Here is a 17,992-nt window from a genome sequence, read left to right as displayed (position 1 = left end):
ATTGCAGAAAACCTGATTGGCAAAATGAAGTAGAGGTATATGGATGCTGTCGAGAGTAGATGAAGTGCGATTGCAATGAACCAGACAGATGGAGCCGCCAAGGTACTGCGATGGCCAGCAGTGGTGGTTGGCTGGAATGCGAAAAGCCGTGAACTTTGCCGGGCCGCACCTGCATAATTCTCCTGTTATGCCGCTAATCCTTGACAAGCAACATAGCCCTAATTGCTGGTGTTTGATGCAAATGCGTGTGACGACAGTCGGTGGACGATGTATGAAGAAGGCGCGACTGTTGTGGGACGTCGCCTAGGGTAGAAGATTGTGTAACATCTTGCGACAACGATAACGAGTCTTTTGTACTCAGCGTTAGCACCAAGACTTGTGAGAAATCCATGTCATCGCACCTTTTTTGACCCAAATGTGACGAGTATCTCCATCAGCTCTTAACAAGGCTTTTCGGAAATGAAATTGCTATTGTCCTCTCCTGTAGCCATTCTTCCGAATTGTGTAAACTCCCCTCAATCGTCGTCTTCGATGACTAGTCCAATCTCTTCCGCATTCTTGACCTCTCCACCTTCGTTGTTTGTGTCTGCCTCTTCGTCGGTGCCAGTCTTGAGCACATTCGCGTTCGGCGCCAACTTTTTCTTGGTCTTGCCGTCCTCTGCAACCGGCGTCCCATCTCCCTCGCTGCCTGTTCCGCCCTTTCCACCCTTCTTGGCTTTCTCTTTTCTCTGTCGCGCCTTCTCCCTCTTCAGGCGGTTCTTCTCCGTCTTCTCCTTGTCTTTCTTTTCTTGCTCCTCCTTCCGCTTGGCGAACTCCTTCTCGTCCTCCTCCTTCTTCACCTCCTCGTCCATCATTCTCAGCCTCTCATACTCGCGCCTCCGACTCGCCTTGTAGACGTGGAACTCGCCACTTCCCGCACCTGCACTAGATCCCTGTACATTGGCGACGATTTCTGGGGGTAGAGATGACTTGGCTAGTGCGCTGGAGCCTGGGATGTAGATATCGCGATCAGGCTTCGCAAAGAGAGCCTCAACTTCTGAGGCTTGCGCTGAGCGGGGGGTAAGCGCGCGCTTCTTCGTTGGGCGCTGGGAGCGCGGGTCGGCGGATGTGGGTATTGATTCGGGGATGGGTTCAGACATTGTGGTGAGCCCACGAGAGTCAGCGATGCGACACGCAGGCCAATAAACGGATTGGCTGGAACCGTGATGTTTCTATAACGTTGTGTGTGGCTGTACAGAGTGATGCGACTTCGAAAAGATAACGTGGGCAGTAGCAGTGTGTGCGTATGCGGTCGCGCAATGCAGAAAAAGTGGTGAACGATGACGGCTAAGAAACAGTCGCGAGGGATGACGCGCTAGCATTTGCGGCGAACACCTCGGGGGGCTACGGGCGGCCGAACAAGCCACTCGCGCCAGCGAAGTCGCCGCTATCGTTGGGCTTGCAGCTGCACATGAAACGCCCTTGATCGCACTTTCCCTGCACAGCTGTACATATTCCCCTCTGCCTTTAAGACACCTTGTTGTACAGCATAGCATCAATTACACTTACATCATCTTCCAAAACCACACCATACACACATCCCACTCTCTTCACCATGGGGAAACCCCGCGTAGGTCCACTTTATTAACACCACCAGGGTCAATGGCTAACTACCACGCAGATGATCATATTGATTCGCCATGCCCAGTCAGAGGGAAACAAGAATCGCGACATCCACCAGTTCATTCCCGACCATAGAGTGAAACTGACACAGCATGGCTGGACACAGGTGCGCCTACCGCTCCATTCGACTTGAGATGAGCCGGGACATGACTAACGCATATAATTATAGGCAGAAGAAGCAGGGCGACAGTTAAGGTCTCTCCTCAAGCCGGACGATACTCTCCAGTTCTTCACTTCACCCTACCGTCGCACGCGCGAGACAACCGAAGGCATCCTCCGTACTCTGACCTCCGACGACCCAACCCCATCGCCCTTTCCCCGCAACAAGATAACTGTCTTCGAAGAGCCCCGGATACGCGAACAGGACTTTGGCAACTTCCAGCCATGTTCAGCCGAGATGGAGCGCATGTGGCAAGAGAGGGCCGACTATGGACACTTCTTCTACCGTATACCTGATGGCGAGAGTGCGGCTGACGCGTACGATCGAGTCAGTGGCTTCAACGAGAGTCTGTGGAGATCGTTCCAAGACGACAACTTTCCCAGTGTATGCGTTTTGGTCACACACGGACTGATGTCGCGTGTCTTCCTTATGAAATGGTGAGGCGCATAACACTTGGGGCAATAGCCTGTAACTAACATGCTCCAGGTACCACTGGTCGGTCGAGTACTTCGAGGATCTCCGTAACGTCAACCACTGCGAATTCATAATTATGAAGCGAAGCGAGAACAACGGCCGATATATCCTCCAGAACGAGTTACGAACATGGTCGGAACTCAAACGCCGTGCTGCGAAGGAGAAGGAGGAGACAAAAAGCGCCACCTCATCTACGCCGAGCAGAGCCACGCCTTTGACTGGACTGGGCCAAGGAGGCATCACCGCATCTCCCACCATACCCACGCGCCGATGGGGAGGATGCGTCAACGGATGTGACCATGACAAGATCAACTACCCCCGTCGACCGATGCGCAAGAACACTATGGAGTACATGGGACAATCGCAACAGCTGCCCCCACCTGCAGTCTCACATATGGAGCCAGTAGAAAGCGAACAGGAAGACCACCCAGTTGCAGCGCAGCAGACTGATCACGCTCCCATCATCAACGAGCCCTCGCCGGCGAAGCTATCGCGAAAGCAGAGTACTAAGGGTGCCACCATGCCGGAAATGCCTCCAACGCCAGCTTCTCCAAACGATGCGTCCAACGACGCTACAAGCAGTGACGAAGGGGAAGCAACGTCGTCCATGTCGCGCTCAGGTAGCCATGCGCAACCGAGAACCGCAGCTGTCCTCCGCCACCTACAACCTCACAAGACACCTGGTGAGGGCTTCTCTGATGACTCTGACTACTTCCCGGGCATGCAACAAATACAACATCGCAAGTTCCTTCGAGCAAGCTCTACGCAGCGCAGACAATCCAAAGAACGCAAACTGCAGCGCAAACAGACAGAGCAAAGTTGGAAAGAGGAATCTGGCATGGGTAACGGCGTCAGGACCGATCGACTGGGCGACGGCGACTTCACCAGCGATGATGCTGCTTTCGCGAAGGAGAAGGAAGGAGAACCGATTCTTACGGAAGCGTTAAAGGGCAACATGATTGTTGAGAACAGCGAGGAGGATAGGGAAGCGGCGGAGGAAGAGAAGAAGATTGGGGAGACGGAGATTGACAAGATGCAGGACGCGGAGAGAAAGGGCTTTGGTGAGGTGTATTGAGCATCTTGAATGAATGGTATGTCGAGGACGAATTGGACAACGATACGGCTGTAGTAACGCATGTACAAGCGTTCCAAAACGTTTTAACAGCACAATATCGAATCGAGCCGGTCTCGTAAATCTATCACGTCAATCTCTCACTCACGCGACTGCGCTTTCTTCACTTGTTGGGGACCCACTTTCCGCATCAGGTTGCTTGCCAAGACCACTTTTGCTGCTCTCACTCAGTTCTCTTGTCTAATCACTTCAGTCTACTTCGCAGTCATTCAAAGAAGCCCTTTTTCTTGGAAATCATCAAATAACAAGGCGCTTATACCATGCAAGAAACCGAGAGTAAGTCTGGCGCAGCCGTTGCGTTCACCCGCTTCGCCCAGTCAAGGTCGAGCTGTCGGCTTTCTTGATCTATCTGTGAGTAAGTGAAACACCGGAAGCTAGGCTTTACTGCTACTAATCAGATATGAAGAGCTTCGAAACTACATTCATGGTTTTGCAGCAGAGCAAGATATCTTGATGAAGCTCTCGCACGACCCTAGCCACAGCCCAAACAACATCGATTACGCCATACAAGATCGCAAGCTGCTGGGTCTCACACGGACCTGCAGACAGATCCGCGCGGAGCTAATGCTTATCTGCCTCGAGAACACTGCGGTGTTGATTCCCTACTACCAGATCAATCAGTATATCTCCCCATTTGTCGATTCACAGCATGGCGCTTTGAAGGATGCAGTTAACAAAATTGTCCTGTTGAGGCCAAGCGTTACGAAAACATGTTCTATCCTCGATTTTGCCCCGCTCATCAGACTGATTGCTTGAGCGCCACAATTTACCGCATCCTTTCAAGATGAGGACGCCAACGACTTGGACGAAAACACCCTGATAAGCGCGCTCCTCAACACCCATCACAACCCCCAATGGTATGTCTACGCAGCAAGCTCGCTTTCTCAGATCAACATCGGAAGTAATGTGGATACAGGCTTCACGGTGGAGATCTTGGTCAAGAAGGAGTGAGTCGAAGACTGGATGTATCTGAACAAAAGAGAGAGGGATGACTATCTTCATTTAATTGCTTGGAGTGAACGTGCTGGCATCAACAGTAGGGGTACGGCGTTCAACGCATTTCTTTTATTCAACTGTGATGTATTCCCAGAGGATCTCGCAACGTCGGCGGAGCTCGGCCGTGACTGGAGGTATGCTGTTTTTGTCTACATGCGGGGAAAGAAAGAGAGATATATGAGTACCGAGGTCCGCTCTCAATGCAACGGAGGGGAGAGGGTGTCAGATGCTTTGAGTAAGAGGAAAGGACTCTAAATATGCGCAATTCAATTCCCTGCTTGATCGAGATGAGCATGCGTCCTTGATTAGACTGATGCCTGGCCTTGTTCCGTGATGGTCATTGAACTTCCGCGAAGAGCTTTCGAGTCATCGCAACCGTCAAATACAATGTAGACGTGGAATTACCGGGCCGCAAGTCCTTATGTCCTATATCGCTTCATCTTTGTCTATACTCGATGAGGAAGGTTGGTCTATTTCAGGGTAGTAAGCGGCGGCTGTGCACCTAGACATGGTGTCACGTGCGAAAGAGTCACACCCATGGGCAGGGCCAAATTCGATTCTTCTTAAATATCGTCTGAGGGCTCACACAAAACCTGTCTCATTGAGATTGTATAGTATTACTCGAACGCATTTTGAGGGTTGTGTCCGAAAAGAACAATAGCGATACTCACTTCAAGAACGTCCAAGATGGAGATAACCAATTACGCACAACCTGATACGCCCAACGTCGCTGAGTCCAAGCGCAAGATTGGTTTCCTGGATCTACCAGCTGGTATGTCCATCATCGCAACTCCTACAAGGAGTAACCTCCGTCTCATTCTTTAAACCTTACCCTCAGAGCTCCGCAATACGATATACGACCTACTGGCTACCACCATTGGACGAAAAGACTACATGCCGCGAACCCGCTCGGATGCAGACACAGCGTCAACAAGATTAAAGTACCTACCGTGGCCCCGTTTGGTGCGCGGCGATCTGAGCCTTGCGCAAACCTGTCGCCAAATACGTTCAGAGTATCTCCCCATATACGCAGCCAGCACAAAGGTGCATATATCTATGCACGCCTTCGCCCTCGCCGCCGAAGACCTGAACGTCAACAAACACGAAATCTGCATGCCAGCCAGCCATGTAGAGCTCATTGTCCGGCTTTACGGTTATCATGGATGTGGTTATCGACCGTGCCATGACATAGCGCCACTTCTTCGTCTGGCACTACGCCAGCCCGAGCTGGAATTCAAGTTCAAAGACGAGGAATGCATGCGCGAGAAAGTGATAAAGGGCGAGCAGAGGGACACCAGCGCTTACCTCACCACCCTCTTTTCCTTTCATACCAACCCCGTCTGGTGTGACTTTTTTACCGACGCTGTGAGGGAGGTGTTTATGTATCCTGATGATTTCGAATACGGCCCTAGGAAACGTGCCAAGGTGCATATCGAGGTTGAGGAAGAGTATGGCGAGTTGTGGATGCAGCGTCGAGGAGCGCGTAGTGGGGGCCAGGACAAGATTGACGAGTGGTTGCCAACGGTCGGACTGGAGGGTTTAGTGGGATGGCATGGGTTGGAGGTTCACTGGGCAAAGGGATGGTTCGAAGATTTGTTCGAGGAGTAGGAGTGGGTGTACCTAGGTATACCTAGATAAGATGCGCGTTTAGTGATACGGTTCGGAGACCGACCACGAGGAGGATCAGAGCGGGTGCATGCTTGGGCACAACGGTACGGTGTGTCGGTGTTCGTTGAGCAACTTGGCATGTTTGCTCATCTTCGAGAAGCATTGCATCGCGTCCACTGCAGGCATTCTAGTCGGCGAGGTAGCTGCGGCATGCAGATCTGACGCGGAGAATAATCTGAGATAAGCGGGCCGCGTATGCAAGAGGCATGCAGCGGTGTGAAGCTGTTCGACGAACGTACACAATCGTTCATCAAAAGAGATGACCAAAACATGAAGTCAGCTGCCGTCATGGTGGACGCCATCGATGAAGTTCGCGCCAGTGACCGCCACCCGGCACTCGCATCCGTCCGTCGCACGGCGACCTTCTAGAAACCATCTAGACACCGACTTTGCCTAGCGGACCCATGTTAGTAATTCAATTCCTCCAGAAGGAACGCCGTGGTAATTCCGACGTCGCGAGGATGGGGTCGCCGACTACCCTCCAAGACCCCGGGTACGAAGACACTCCCACCCGCTGCCTCAGCGCGGAAATCATACGATATTCCACATCGTGAAACGCCTCATCGACTATACATCAGCATGTTCGCGGGTACGCAAGCCTTCCCATGCAGTCGCGCAAGCCAGCACTCGGGTAATGTTCCCATGTTGCTGTCCCTGGGGCGCTTTCTCGTCGCCGACGACCCACGCGCGTGCCACGCGCGAGCCATGCTTAGTACCCACGCTAGGCGGTTTAGGGGTGTATGCGTATCTGCTGCCGGAGCGCCACCAGTGCGCCTCCACGATATATCCATTGTCGGGATGATTGCATCTCGGCTAAGTCCACGTTTGCAGCGTGAGGTCGGCGACTAGGGAAAATGTCTACACGGCGATTGGCACATGGGCCCGTTAGCGAGGAAGATCTGGTCTAGTGACCTAGTCCTTCATAAAGAGGTGGTCTACAAACGGCTTGTTTGTCCTTCGTTGGCAGGGGTTTTCTTTAATTTTGCTGCTTTCGTTCTGCTGCACCTTACGGGACGAGTCCTTGCTTAGAGTGAAGTTCTTAAGGGACAGGACCCGACGAAGCGAGAATACCCGGGATCAAGAGGATGTTTACACCCATCGAGACTTCCATCGGCGCCTTCCTGCTACATCAAGCGACTAGCAACCAACTCTATCAGAATGGCGATATTCTGGGACTCAGCGGCTATCTGCGTCGACTCTTCTCTGCACCTACGAAAGAACTGCTCGCGTTCTTCACTGGCATGGTTGCCAGCTACGTTCCGTTGAAGGCATTAGCACCGCAGTTAATCACAGAGTATCCTGCTGTACAGATCAGTCCACAGAATGCTCTGGTTACGCTAGCGATCGGAGCTCTGATAGGATGCGGGACGAAGGTAAAAGACCTTTGGTGCAAGAATCTAACACTGCTAACACAAACGGTTAGATGTCAAATGGATGTACTTCCGGACACATGCTGTGTGGACTCCCCAGACTGAGCGGACGTTCAGCAATCGCAGTTGCTACCTTCTTCCCTACGGCAGTTATAACACATCACCTCGCCAATCCAAGCCTATCGAGTCCGATGTGCCCCGGCAGTGCACCATGCTACACGCCTGTGTATCCATCAACTGAGACAACCGCATCTCTGCTCGTACTTGCCGTATTCAGCATATTCGCCGCGCGAACCATACCCAAACTTGTGGCTCAAGTTACGGCCGCACCCACAACCAAGGATGCCAAACACCAGCCCGCTGATACACACAGTGCTGCACGCCTAACCACACAGTCCTTCTCGGGTCTTCTCTTCGCCCTCGGTCTTCACATCTCGCAGATGGCACATCCCGGGAAGGTGGCCGCTTTCTTCTCTTTCCCGGACTTGCAACACTGGGACCCGTCACTCGCTCTGGTCATACTCTTCGGTGTCCTACCCAACTTGATCGAGAATCAAATGAAAGGCTTTACCAGCCCGCCATCTTTCGCCCACAAGTTCTCGCTGCCTACGAAGACGTTGCAAGATGTGGACAGAAGATTCGTCGTTGGAGCTGCAGCTTTTGGTGTTGGCTGGGGCTTGACGGGAATTTGTCCTGGTCCGGCAGTGCTTCGAGCTTTCTTTCAGCCAGTTTGGGGAGCGTTGTGGATTGGTGGCTTCTGGTTGGGAGGTAAACTGAACATTTGATCTGGCTCCAAGGTTGTCTCTTTACTTCGAATGGGTGGCTCTTTGCGTTACACGATACCCTCTGTTCATTCCTGCGCATCATTAGCCATGAGGGCTGGAAGATGACTTTGGAAGATGTTAATAGTCAGATATGATATGCCAGTCTAATGAACGATGAAATGATATATGTCAAAGTTCTCGCGTTTCCATTGGAATACGCCTTTGTACGTGTCGCTGTTGTTCCTGTAATTGCGAAGCGATAAACAAAAGCTCTCGTCGCCGCCCCAGGAGAAGGTAGGTGCGTATACATGTGGATCTGTATGACGAACTGCTCAGTTGGGGAAAGAGGAAAGAACAGCCCGTGAACCATAACCATTTGGAGATGTTGCACGACAAGAGCGCACTATCCAGTGACGCAAGGTCTGGGAAATGCGCAGATCTCTCGCCCTCGTTTGTTTCACTTCATGCGCAGTGAAGGTGAAGGTGGGAGCTACGCACAAAAAAAGCTCGATTCCGCTTGAGTAGTATGCCTCTGTTTCCAGCACCACTCGGGTGTTTCTCTCTCTTGCCTTACACTCCTCAGCAAAAAAACTTGAAAAGTATGCGGATCGGCCAATTCGTCAGGCTTGCAGGCTTCTTCGCTGCCGTTGCAGGCGAGATCTGTCAAAAGTAGGCATTACCCAAGTACTCCGTTTTCCGTCTCGGCAGTTTTGATAGTCCTTGTACGAGCGTCTTGCTTTGAGTAAAAGTCTTGCAGCTGAATTTGGCATCTAGCTGCTCAAACGGTGTTCGTCTATCCACTAATGTCACGATTCTCGAGGCGCCAGGCAAGGTTTCCGCCGCCGCTGGGCCTCCGCCCTCTCGGCCTGTTCCGCCGCCTCCGCCGCCACGGACGGATCCTGCGACTGACGAAGTCTGGGATAACTGCAGAAAAAAGGGATGTATGCTCTCGTGGGCGATGGACCACGATGACAGCGAAGTCGGACCCCTGTACAACCCAGAGCGTACCACGGCAGCATCACCGTACCGGAGTATTGATGATCTTCATAAATGGTACTGGATGTACAATGATCTCAAAAGCACAGAGGACTTTTATTTCGACTTGTATAAGACATGGGGTATCGGTTGGGCGCTTGCAGATCTCGGAATTAACCCATATGCAAGCAGATTCGAAGGAGGCGAGAACCACATCGTCAACTATCAGCACTTCACGCCTAAATACATAACGGCTCTCCAGGATCAAAGATACTATGTTGATAACAAGCAGTACCGGGCCACAGGTGCTGAATTTACCTTCTCACTCAACATCAAAGACGGCGTCATTATAGGCATGGACCGTACAAGCCCCAAGGAAGCAGGCAAGACAAAAGTATCGCCGCCGATTACCGGTGACGGACTGCCGAAGCTCAACCAATTCTCAGACGTGGCGTGGCTGGATTGGGAATTCCTGATGAAGGAGAACAAGGGGGATGTCAAAAACATACATTACTTCGTGTCTGTGTTGATTGTTAACCCAGAGACTAAAGTAGTGGCGCTGAGAGCAGTGCGCACTCGAGGTCAAAATCTAGAAGATTTCCCAGGGCAGACATTTGAACGGGGGACAGACGAAATGAACGCACTCATGGGTAAGACTTGCGCAGTCCAGTAGTTATACACAAGCCTCTTCGCTTACCAAAGGGTGAGAAGGGTTGGCTAACATGTGACCAGGCACGCCGAACATACAAGGGTTCGCATATATGCTTGTTCAGCACAAAGCGCAGCTGGACAACATGTACATCAAGAAGATTCAAGTCTTCGCGTGCAAGACGATGCGCGAGCCTCCTTGTATCATCGCGCATGTATCCAAGCCAGACGCCTGGGTTGACCCCGGGGGAGGCGAAGTCGTCAGACGCGACGAACATAACATGGCGCGGGTGCATAAGATCTTCGTGAAGCTGTGAAGCGTCAGTGTTTGCGAGGCGATATAGGGCAGGGTAGAGAGCAGCTAGATCTATGGGTAGCAGCAATACACGACAGTCATTGCTGTGGTTAGACGTTCGATATAGATTGATTGGTTTTGTGTGTAGCATCCTCGTTGATGAGCATGTCATTTACTCGACTACTTGTTCATTCTGGCCATAGAACTGAAACTGTCCTCAGAAAAGACCACATGCTATGCTAATTCTCGTATTGATGGCTGGGAGCGAGTGGGAGTGGAAGAAGAGGCGCTGTGGACCCTGAATGAAGTTCAGCCCTACCAAAAAAGTCTTGAGCCCCGCCACATGATCCCACCCGACCCCGCGACGCGCTCAACCACGACATACACGCGCAAAATGGAAGACGACAGAGCGGCGACGAACCTGGGTCCTGATGCGGAGGAAGGGATACCGGAAGAGGCTGTACCTGCGCAAAAACAACCCAAACGACGTTTTGTGGGCAGAAAGACCGCGGGAAAGGCGGGCGAGCAGCAAGCGGATCCCAATGCCAATATTGAGGATTCCAGCGCGATACAAGGTGTGAGGAGCCCATATACGGCCTTCAGATAGTGCAGATAGCTAACACTCATCCAAGTTGCCCAGCCTCGACGTACCGCTCGTGTCCTGAACGCAATCCCCGACGACATCCTCCACGACCAGGAAATCAACGATGCGATCGCTCTCCTACCTCCAAATTACAGCTTCGAGATCCACAAATGCATACATCGCATACGGACGTCAGGCGCCAAGTCAATAGCTCTGCAATTTCCCGAGGGCCTGCTGCTATTCGCGACGACCATATCCGATATTCTGACGCGGTTCTGTCCCGGTACCTCGACGCTGATAATGGGTGATGTCACATACGGCGCGTGCTGCATAGACGATTACACAGCAAGAGCGCTGGGATGCGATCTCTTGATACACTACGCGCACAGCTGTCTGATACCGGTCGCAGTAACCAAAATCGCGACACTGTATATCTTCGTCTCCATCAGTATCGACACGCAACATCTGGTCAACACCATCACCGAGAATTTCCCCGTGGGAAAGACCATTGCGTTAGTTGGCACCATTCAGTTCAACGCTACAATACATGGCATCGTCCCGATACTACGGAAGGAAGGATACAACCCGTTCGTGCCCCAAATTGCGCCTTTATCCAAGGGCGAGATTCTAGGTTGCACGTCGCCGTCGATGGCCATCAAGCCGGGCCAACTCAATGCGCGAGGCAAAGAGGAGGAAGTACCCGACATGATACTCTATCTTGGCGATGGACGTTTCCACCTCGAGAGCGCTATGATCGCCAATCCCCATATACCCGCTTACCGCTACGACCCCTACTCGCGGCGGCTTACCCGCGAAACTTATGAACACGATTCACTATACGATTTACGGCGCACTGCCATCCTCACAGCTCGAAAAGCTCGCACATGGGGCGTTATCCTCGGTTCGCTAGGACGGCAAGGAAATCCACATACACTTACACTTATCGAGAACGAGCTGGCCCGCCAAGGCATCAAATGTGTAAATCTACTCATGTCGGAGATCTTCCCTGGAAAATTGGCAATGATGTCTGATGTGGAGGCTTGGGTTCAGATCGCATGTCCTAGACTGAGCATTGATTGGGGCTACGCATTTCCGAGGCCGTTGCTGAGTCCTTATGAGGCGCTTGTTACGCTTGGAGTAAGAGACGCGCCATGGTTGGAGGAAGACGATACAGTGAGGAAACTTGAGGCCAATGACAGGAAAAACCTCTATCCTATGGACTTTTACGCAAAAGAGGGTTTGGGACGGACTACAGTAGATCACGTGAAAGCTGCCGAAGTAGCAGTCAGGGCGTGAAAAAGTACCAAGTATGCATTGGTTCGGCGTCTTTCTCTGCGAGTCTATGCTAAATTTGCATTGTTGCGTGGCGCCGCTTGCTACTGCGGCTCTACCGCGTCTCCGTGTCTCGGACGTCAGTTGGGATGAGCTATGGTTGCCTGCCGCTTGCTCTCCTCTTTCACTGCGACGCCATCGAAGGAATGCTTCTCTTTACTAGCAACAAAAGCACGGACGTTCGCGCTACCACCGTTAGGCTCCTATCTTGTCTGATTGCTCTCTTCAACACAATGACCGTCAACCTGGGATCTCCCACTATACTGTGACCAATTGATCCGCAACTCGCTGCTGCTTGACCGGTGCGACCATGTCATCGGCAACATCTCCCTCACCCATTCTCCAGACCGAAACTACTCAGGCCAACATGATTCTGCCTCCGGCTACACCGACTCCTCTGAAGCGGAATCCATCAGCCGACCCCTCCCTTCCTCCTCGAGAGCCTTCAAAGAAATCGCGACTAGACCAACAAGCAACGTCGACTGAAGATTCTCTAAGAACTACAAAGCACTACGCCGTCTACTTCCACAACCTCCTCGAAGACCCAAAAATCGCTACTCCCCGACTCATCACCGCATCCACCGTCTTCGACACCACCCAGAAAGCCATGCGTAACCACGCTACTCAGGAGATCGAAGCGAACGTCCAATGGGGCGCAACAAAAGAGCTAAGCACCAATCGTCTCTATGAGATCCTTGACAGCAAAAACCATGTCGTTCTACGCTACGAAATGGACATTGTCTTCCCCACAGGCGAAAACACAGAGGGCGTGAAGGTGTGGACCCGCGCGAGCGATTTGGACGCTTTGCCATTGCAGTATGGTCTGTGTGTTGAGTATCTTAATGACAACTACGACGGAGAAGAAGGAGCAGACCGCTCCTTGGTCGTCAGTTTTGGTAGTTTGGGAGAAGCTAAGCATGCTATGAAGAAGGCGGCGGCGGCGTACGTCAGCAGCTCTAGTGGATTCAAGGTGTCTGAGGCGTATTGAGATGGTGGGGAAGGAGGGAGAAGTTCTTCGATGCTACAAGATTGAAGAGGGGAGGAAGGACGCACAGGGTAGGTTCGTGAGGGAAAAGAACTTGTATCTTGAGCTGAACGGCGCAGATTCGACAATATCTGCCGACCTTCCACCCGCACTCGAGAAGTTGGAGTCACCCGCATCGCCATCTCCTCAGCCGATTGTCGCTCCAGTCGAACCTGCAAGTGTACGCCAAACTACTCCAGAAGTCGCAACACCACATCCTGCTCCTACCGCCTCCGAACCAGAAGCTGCTCAGGGCACACGCCGTCAGTCTGCTCGGATTAAAGTCGAAACTCAAGCTGCTAAGGATGTGAAAGAAGAACAGGCCAAGATCGAAATCAAGCCCAAGCCTCAGCCTAAACCAAGGGCTCCAGCTCAACCCAAGGCCGCAGCCAAACCGAAAACCCCAGCTAAATCCAAAGCCAAAGGCTCAGCTACAACTCCAGTCGACTCGACCCCTCACTGCACTTGTCGCGGCCTTGACGACGGTAGTCTAATGATCGGCTGCGATAACGACGCTTGTCCGATTGGGTGGTATCATGGCCGTTGTATCGGCATCTCCAAGGCTATCCCGAAGAGCCAGCAGTGGTACTGCGCGATGTGTACGAAAGAGATAGAGGATAAGAAGGATGTGGGTGTTGGAACGGCACGTGCGAAGACGCCTGCGAAGAAGAGAGGTGACGGTAATGCGAAGGCGAAAGCGAGAAAGAGGAAGAGGAAGGGCAAGTCGGGTTAGATCGATTGAGGTCCAGGTTGGCTGAAAGGATTGTGGGCTTTTGCGCCAGGTGGAGTATTCGTACTGGAGTTTGTTAGTACATATGATCTGAAAGCGATCCATGGTGTAAATAGACGGTCTTACCGTTCACGCTAGCACTCCACTGATGTTCTCCCGTTCGACCATCTTCCCAGTTATGTCCCTTTCACGTCTACTTGCGGTCTCCGATACTGCGCCGGTGTCTTGATAACACGATGTAACAAGACATGCCCAAACCACGAGCTGATGAAGAAGAAAATGATAATACCAACGGTGATATTGTCCATGTTCAGTTGATGCACTGCGACAAAACGTCTGTTCAGATGAAGAAGATGGTAGGTATCTGCACGCCGTGTTAAGGTTTAGTGCTTTGGCATGAGAGTGGTGTTGTCGCAGGGTGCGGAAGAGATTGTAAACAGTGAAGGAAAGTGTGTTTGTGGCATGAGGTGGGCACATATCACAGGGCGGCAGTCACGCATGGGTGTTGGTGTCAGCAAACGCCTTGCGTCCCCTCGGATACGGACCCTTGATTTCGGTGAGCCTATTAGCTTGAGTAATGTAGAACAATTGAGAGAGACGAGATTCAGGCGTAATAAGTGAGCATACACACTATCCGTATTTAATCGATGTTAGATGAAGCGCGTAGTGGGTATCGTATTCGCTATGCAAGACGCCAAAACAATGCCAAGTATGCAGTTGGCTCTTGTGCCACAATGTATCCAAGGCTGCTCTCAGTCGATCTCTGGCATCAGCTCGTCGTCGTCGACGAGATCTGGGTCGACTTTGCTCCCCAGATCAGTGTCTTCTAGGAACGAGCGGCCTCGGAGTGCTTCGGGAAGATACTCCTGTTTCACTTTGCCATCCAAGTAGTGCGGGTTGTATTTGTATCCCTCTCCGTAACCCATATCCTTCATCAACTTGGTCGGCGCGTTGCGGATGTGATGTGGTATAGGCAGTGCTGCGACGCCTGGCTCCTTCAATGCATCGTAAGCATTGTTCATCCCCCGGTATGCGCGCGTGGATTTTGGCGAGAGGGAAAGGGCGGTTACGGCGTGGGCGAGGTTGATGCGACACTCGGGCATGCCAATCTTTTCACACGCAGAATATGTGGCTGTCGCGAGGGATAACATCGAGTTGTCTGCCAGTCCAACGTCTTCGGATGCGACAACGATAAGACGACGGGCTATGTATCGTGGGTCCTCGCCAGACTCTAGCATGCGTGCTAAGTAGTACAATGCCGCATCAGGGTCGGAGCCTCGTATTGACTTGTGTAGTGCAGATATGCTGTCGTAGTGTTGGTCGCCGGCGCGGTCGTAAACGAGGGTTTTGGTGAGACTTTGTTGTATCTTCTCTTTGGTCATGTCAGGTTGCTTTGCAAGGTTCATAGCAAGCTCGAGGAGGTTGAGGGCTGTTCTGGCGTCGCCGTCAGAGAAGCGGGCGAAGTATTCCAGCATCGGCTTGTCTAGGATGGGGGATGTGACGTTTTCTGCGGCCATCGCGCGCTCGAGTATCCGTACCAAATGGTCTTCTTTGAGGTCGTCGAGCGTGAAGGTCCGGCATCTTGACAGCAAAGCCGAGATGACCTTGAAGGATGGGTTCTCGGTAGTTGCGGCTATGAGTGTTATAGTGCCAGACTCCACAGGCCCAAGGAAGGCGTCTTGTTGTGTCTTTGAGAAGCGATGCAGCTCGTCGCAAAAGACGATGGTCTTCCGACCTGTCAGCTGTAGGTCTCTAAAGGCCTCTGCGAAGATCTTGCGCACTTCCTCCAACTTTGTACTTGTGCTGTTGATCTCGACGAAGCGTGAGCCGGATGTGTTGGCGATTAGTCTAGCGATTGTGGTTTTGCCTGTAGGCGGAGTTAGCGTCCGATTGGAGCGTGAAGGACACAGAGCAAGTATTACCTGTTCCTGGTCTTCCCCAGAGTACCATTGATGGCAGTCTGCCTTCATCGACCATGCCTCGAAGCACGCCACCGGATCCCACCAGTTCTTGACCATATACATCGTCCAATGACATGGGCCTCATGCGCTCCGCCAGCGGCATAGCATCTTCGACAGCCTTGAGCTTCCGCGCCCGTTTTGGCGCAGATGGTGATTGTTGCTCGCCATTGGTTTGTGGATCCGTCACTTCCTCGAGCGATCGCTTCGTACTTGGCGGAGGTGTCTTTGATATCTCTATCCGCTGCGTAGCGGTTGGCGGTGCTGGCTGTGCGGGCGGTGACGACGTTGGGTGTCCATTCTTCTGTGTCGCGCCCGGAGGTTTGCGTGCGCCGGGCGTAAAGAAGCTATACGCCTTTCCCAGGTTTGGCGTGCCCTGAGGCTCTGGCTCAAGCAGGAAATCCTCGCAGCCGCTGTCGATGTGTTCGTTGATTCGGGCGTCTTTGACGGCTTTAGTGCAGATGGGGCAGTCGACCATGTCGAAGATGAATGGCTCGGCGTACGCGACGCGAATTATTCTGGGGTAACGCGACGAGCGAGGCCGGCGCTATTTCGGATTTGTCCCCGCTTGATGACGGCAGACGACGGACTCAAGCACGCAATGCCAGACGCTACAATTGTGACTCTTCTGCGCTTTTTCATGTTACGATAACGTTGCCATGCGAAGTATCGTGATTCCGGCTTCAAGATTAATCCGAACCTCCCCAAAGAGACCGTCCGCAGCTCTACGGTGCCCCACCAGCTGTCCCCCTCTCCGAGCCATGTCAGCGACAACACGAAGGGAAGACCCCTTCAAGCCCGCGAAGAGAGTCGCGGGTCAGAAGCAGGATGTCTGGTAGGCCAATTGATAATGATATCTAGGTATGCGACAACAACTAACGGCTACAGGTCTATCGTCAATGAAGCTGCCGCAGCCTCCCCAGTGCAGCCCATTGTCAATATGGGCCAGGGCTTCTTTGGCTACAACCCTCCCAAATTCGTCCTTGATGCCGCCAAGGCTGCGCTCGATCAAGTAGACTGCAACCAGTACTCGCCCACCAAAGGCCGCCCGCGGTTAAAGAAGGCCATTGCCGATGCCTACTCTCCCTTCTTCGGCCGCAAGATAGATCCCGACAAGGAAGTCACAATCACTACAGGTGCAAATGAAGGCATGCTCAGCGCTTTCATGGGCTTCTTGGAGGAGGGAGACGAGGTCATCGTATTCGAGCCCTTCTTCGACCAATACATTAGCAACATCGAGATGCCAGGTGGGAAGGTAGTCTACGTGCCTCTCCACCCTCCCAAAGACGGCGCAACCAAGACTACGTCTGCAGCAGAATGGAGTTTGGATATGAAGGAGCTGGAAGCTGCCATTACACCCAAGACACGCATGATTGTCATCAACTCTCCGCACAACCCAATTGGCAAGGTCTTTTCCAAAGAAGAGCTGCAAGCCATTGGCGATCTCTGCGTGAAACACAACATCATTATCCTCTCAGACGAAGTTTACGACCGCCTATACTACGTCCCTTTCACTCGCGTCGCTACTCTGTCACCAGAGATCGCCAAGCTCACATTGACAGTCGGTTCGGGAGGAAAGAACTTCTACGCCACCGGATGGAGAGTAGGCTGGCTGATTGGACCCGAGCATCTGATCAAGTACGTCAGTGCAGCGCACACACGAATCTGCTACAGCAGTGTCTCGCCGCTCCAGGAAGCCACAGCAATCGGTTTCGAGCAAGCCGATGCCCACAACTTCTGGGAAGAGTCAAAGAAGGAGATGAAGGCCAAAATCGACAAGTTCACCGCCGTCTTCAATGAGCTTGGGCTACCCTACTCGGATCCCGAAGGTGGATACTTCGTCTTGGTGAACATGTCCAAGGTCAAGCTACCAAGTGATTATGAGTTCCCTCCTCACGTGGCGGAGAGACCAAGAGACTTCCAGCTCAGTTGGTTCCTGATCAAGGAAGTTGGTGTAGCGGCTATCCCTCCAACTGAATTCTTCACCCCTGGAAACGCGCATATCGTGGAAGATTGGCTACGGTTCGCCGTGTGCAAGAACGATGACGTGCTGGAACAGGCCATGGAGAGGCTGAGGAGTCTCAAGAAGTACATCCAGGAATGAAGCCACGTCGCATGATAGACGTGATAGATGAACATGTTACATCTTCATGACATTCTTCCCGTGATATGTCCGGGTCTTTGAGTGTGTTTGCCACCCGTCAATATGATCACGCCGCAT

General features: G+C 52.4%; 9 protein-coding genes across 9 annotated transcripts; 7 read left to right on the top strand and 2 right to left on the bottom strand.

The window, feature by feature from the left end:
• Positions 1-345: 345 nt before the first annotated feature.
• BKA58DRAFT_174821 (uncharacterized protein) lies at positions 346-1,335 on the bottom strand. The gene has a single exon (XM_046165259.1). It carries the CDS (start codon positions 1,137-1,139, stop codon positions 516-518), a length of 624 nt encoding a protein of 207 aa, XP_046025200.1. The 5' UTR covers positions 1,140-1,335; the 3' UTR covers positions 346-515.
• Positions 1,336-1,423: 88 nt separating this feature from the next.
• On the top strand, positions 1,424-3,509 carry BKA58DRAFT_338924 (phosphoglycerate mutase family protein). The gene is made up of 4 exons (XM_046168304.1): positions 1,424-1,609; positions 1,661-1,768; positions 1,832-2,259; positions 2,309-3,509. The coding sequence occupies exons 1-4, from the start codon at positions 1,595-1,597 to the stop codon at positions 3,369-3,371; spliced, it is 1,614 nt and encodes a 537-aa protein (XP_046025199.1). The 5' UTR covers positions 1,424-1,594; the 3' UTR covers positions 3,372-3,509.
• Positions 3,510-5,005: 1,496 nt separating this feature from the next.
• Positions 5,006-6,105, top strand: BKA58DRAFT_174778 (uncharacterized protein). The gene is made up of 2 exons (XM_046165258.1): positions 5,006-5,196; positions 5,263-6,105. Exons 1-2 carry the CDS (start codon positions 5,112-5,114, stop codon positions 6,030-6,032), a joined length of 855 nt encoding a protein of 284 aa, XP_046025198.1. The 5' UTR covers positions 5,006-5,111; the 3' UTR covers positions 6,033-6,105.
• Positions 6,106-7,059: 954 nt separating this feature from the next.
• BKA58DRAFT_174776 (YeeE/YedE family integral membrane protein) lies at positions 7,060-8,457 on the top strand. The gene is made up of 2 exons (XM_046165257.1): positions 7,060-7,465; positions 7,516-8,457. The coding sequence occupies exons 1-2, from the start codon at positions 7,178-7,180 to the stop codon at positions 8,245-8,247; spliced, it is 1,020 nt and encodes a 339-aa protein (XP_046025197.1). The 5' UTR covers positions 7,060-7,177; the 3' UTR covers positions 8,248-8,457.
• A 601-nt stretch (positions 8,458-9,058) lies between these two features.
• BKA58DRAFT_361044 (uncharacterized protein) lies at positions 9,059-10,411 on the top strand. The gene is made up of 2 exons (XM_046168771.1): positions 9,059-9,851; positions 9,934-10,411. Exons 1-2 carry the CDS (start codon positions 9,170-9,172, stop codon positions 10,164-10,166), a joined length of 915 nt encoding a protein of 304 aa, XP_046025196.1. The 5' UTR covers positions 9,059-9,169; the 3' UTR covers positions 10,167-10,411.
• A 127-nt stretch (positions 10,412-10,538) lies between these two features.
• Positions 10,539-12,023, top strand: BKA58DRAFT_439886 (diphthamide biosynthesis protein 1; the record flags this gene model as incomplete). Its single annotated transcript, XM_046173711.1, has 2 exons — positions 10,539-10,719; positions 10,777-12,023. The coding sequence occupies 2 exons, from the start codon at positions 10,539-10,541 to the stop codon at positions 12,021-12,023; spliced, it is 1,428 nt and encodes a 475-aa protein (XP_046025195.1).
• A 346-nt stretch (positions 12,024-12,369) lies between these two features.
• Positions 12,370-13,816, top strand: BKA58DRAFT_469369 (uncharacterized protein; the record flags this gene model as incomplete). The annotated part of the gene is made up of 2 exons (XM_046175144.1): positions 12,370-13,029; positions 13,088-13,816. The coding sequence occupies 2 exons, from the start codon at positions 12,370-12,372 to the stop codon at positions 13,814-13,816; spliced, it is 1,389 nt and encodes a 462-aa protein (XP_046025194.1).
• A 611-nt stretch (positions 13,817-14,427) lies between these two features.
• On the bottom strand, positions 14,428-16,256 carry BKA58DRAFT_174718 (DNA polymerase III, clamp loader complex, gamma/delta/delta subunit). The gene is made up of 2 exons (XM_046165256.1): positions 15,736-16,256; positions 14,428-15,680 (listed from the first exon to the last, which is right to left on the bottom strand). Exons 1-2 carry the CDS (start codon positions 16,247-16,249, stop codon positions 14,566-14,568), a joined length of 1,629 nt encoding a protein of 542 aa, XP_046025193.1. The 5' UTR covers positions 16,250-16,256; the 3' UTR covers positions 14,428-14,565.
• A 174-nt stretch (positions 16,257-16,430) lies between these two features.
• Positions 16,431-17,875, top strand: BKA58DRAFT_411512 (pyridoxal phosphate-dependent transferase; the record flags this gene model as incomplete). Its single annotated transcript, XM_046172296.1, has 2 exons — positions 16,431-16,606; positions 16,660-17,875. The coding sequence occupies 2 exons, from the start codon at positions 16,431-16,433 to the stop codon at positions 17,873-17,875; spliced, it is 1,392 nt and encodes a 463-aa protein (XP_046025192.1).
• Between the last annotated feature and the right edge of the window lie 117 nt (positions 17,876-17,992).

This window comes from Alternaria rosae (assembly GCF_020736505.1).
Source record: "Alternaria rosae strain MPI-PUGE-AT-0040 chromosome Unknown BKA58scaffold_5, whole genome shotgun sequence".
NCBI classification, from domain to species: Eukaryota; Fungi; Ascomycota; class Dothideomycetes; order Pleosporales; family Pleosporaceae; genus Alternaria; species Alternaria rosae.
The sequence above is the reverse complement of the archived record's forward strand: the minus strand, read 5'-3'. Positions and strand labels throughout refer to the sequence as shown.

Bases quoted from the DNA above. Each gene is read 5' to 3' on its own strand.
- BKA58DRAFT_174821 (XM_046165259.1), bottom strand. From the start codon at position 1,139: ATGTCTGAACCCATCCCCGAATCAATACCCACATCCGCCGACCCGCGC.
- BKA58DRAFT_338924 (XM_046168304.1), top strand. The intron at 1,769-1,831 runs GTGCGCCTACCG...ATATAATTATAG, and splicing joins CACAGCATGGCTGGACACAG to GCAGAAGAAGCAGGGCGACA. The intron at 2,260-2,308 runs GTGAGGCGCATA...AACATGCTCCAG, and splicing joins CGTGTCTTCCTTATGAAATG to GTACCACTGGTCGGTCGAGT.
- BKA58DRAFT_174778 (XM_046165258.1), top strand. From the start codon at position 5,112: ATGGAGATAACCAATTACGCACAACCTGATACGCCCAACGTCGCTGAG. The intron at 5,197-5,262 runs GTATGTCCATCA...CCTTACCCTCAG, and splicing joins TTTCCTGGATCTACCAGCTG to AGCTCCGCAATACGATATAC.
- BKA58DRAFT_174776 (XM_046165257.1), top strand. From the start codon at position 7,178: ATGTTTACACCCATCGAGACTTCCATCGGCGCCTTCCTGCTACATCAA. The intron at 7,466-7,515 runs GTAAAAGACCTT...ACAAACGGTTAG, and splicing joins TGATAGGATGCGGGACGAAG to ATGTCAAATGGATGTACTTC.
- BKA58DRAFT_361044 (XM_046168771.1), top strand. From the start codon at position 9,170: ATGCTCTCGTGGGCGATGGACCACGATGACAGCGAAGTCGGACCCCTG. The intron at 9,852-9,933 runs GTAAGACTTGCG...ACATGTGACCAG, and splicing joins CGAAATGAACGCACTCATGG to GCACGCCGAACATACAAGGG.
- BKA58DRAFT_174718 (XM_046165256.1), bottom strand. From the start codon at position 16,249: ATGGTCGACTGCCCCATCTGCACTAAAGCCGTCAAAGACGCCCGAATC. The intron at 15,681-15,735 runs GTAATACTTGCT...CTCCGCCTACAG, and splicing joins CTGGGGAAGACCAGGAACAG to GCAAAACCACAATCGCTAGA.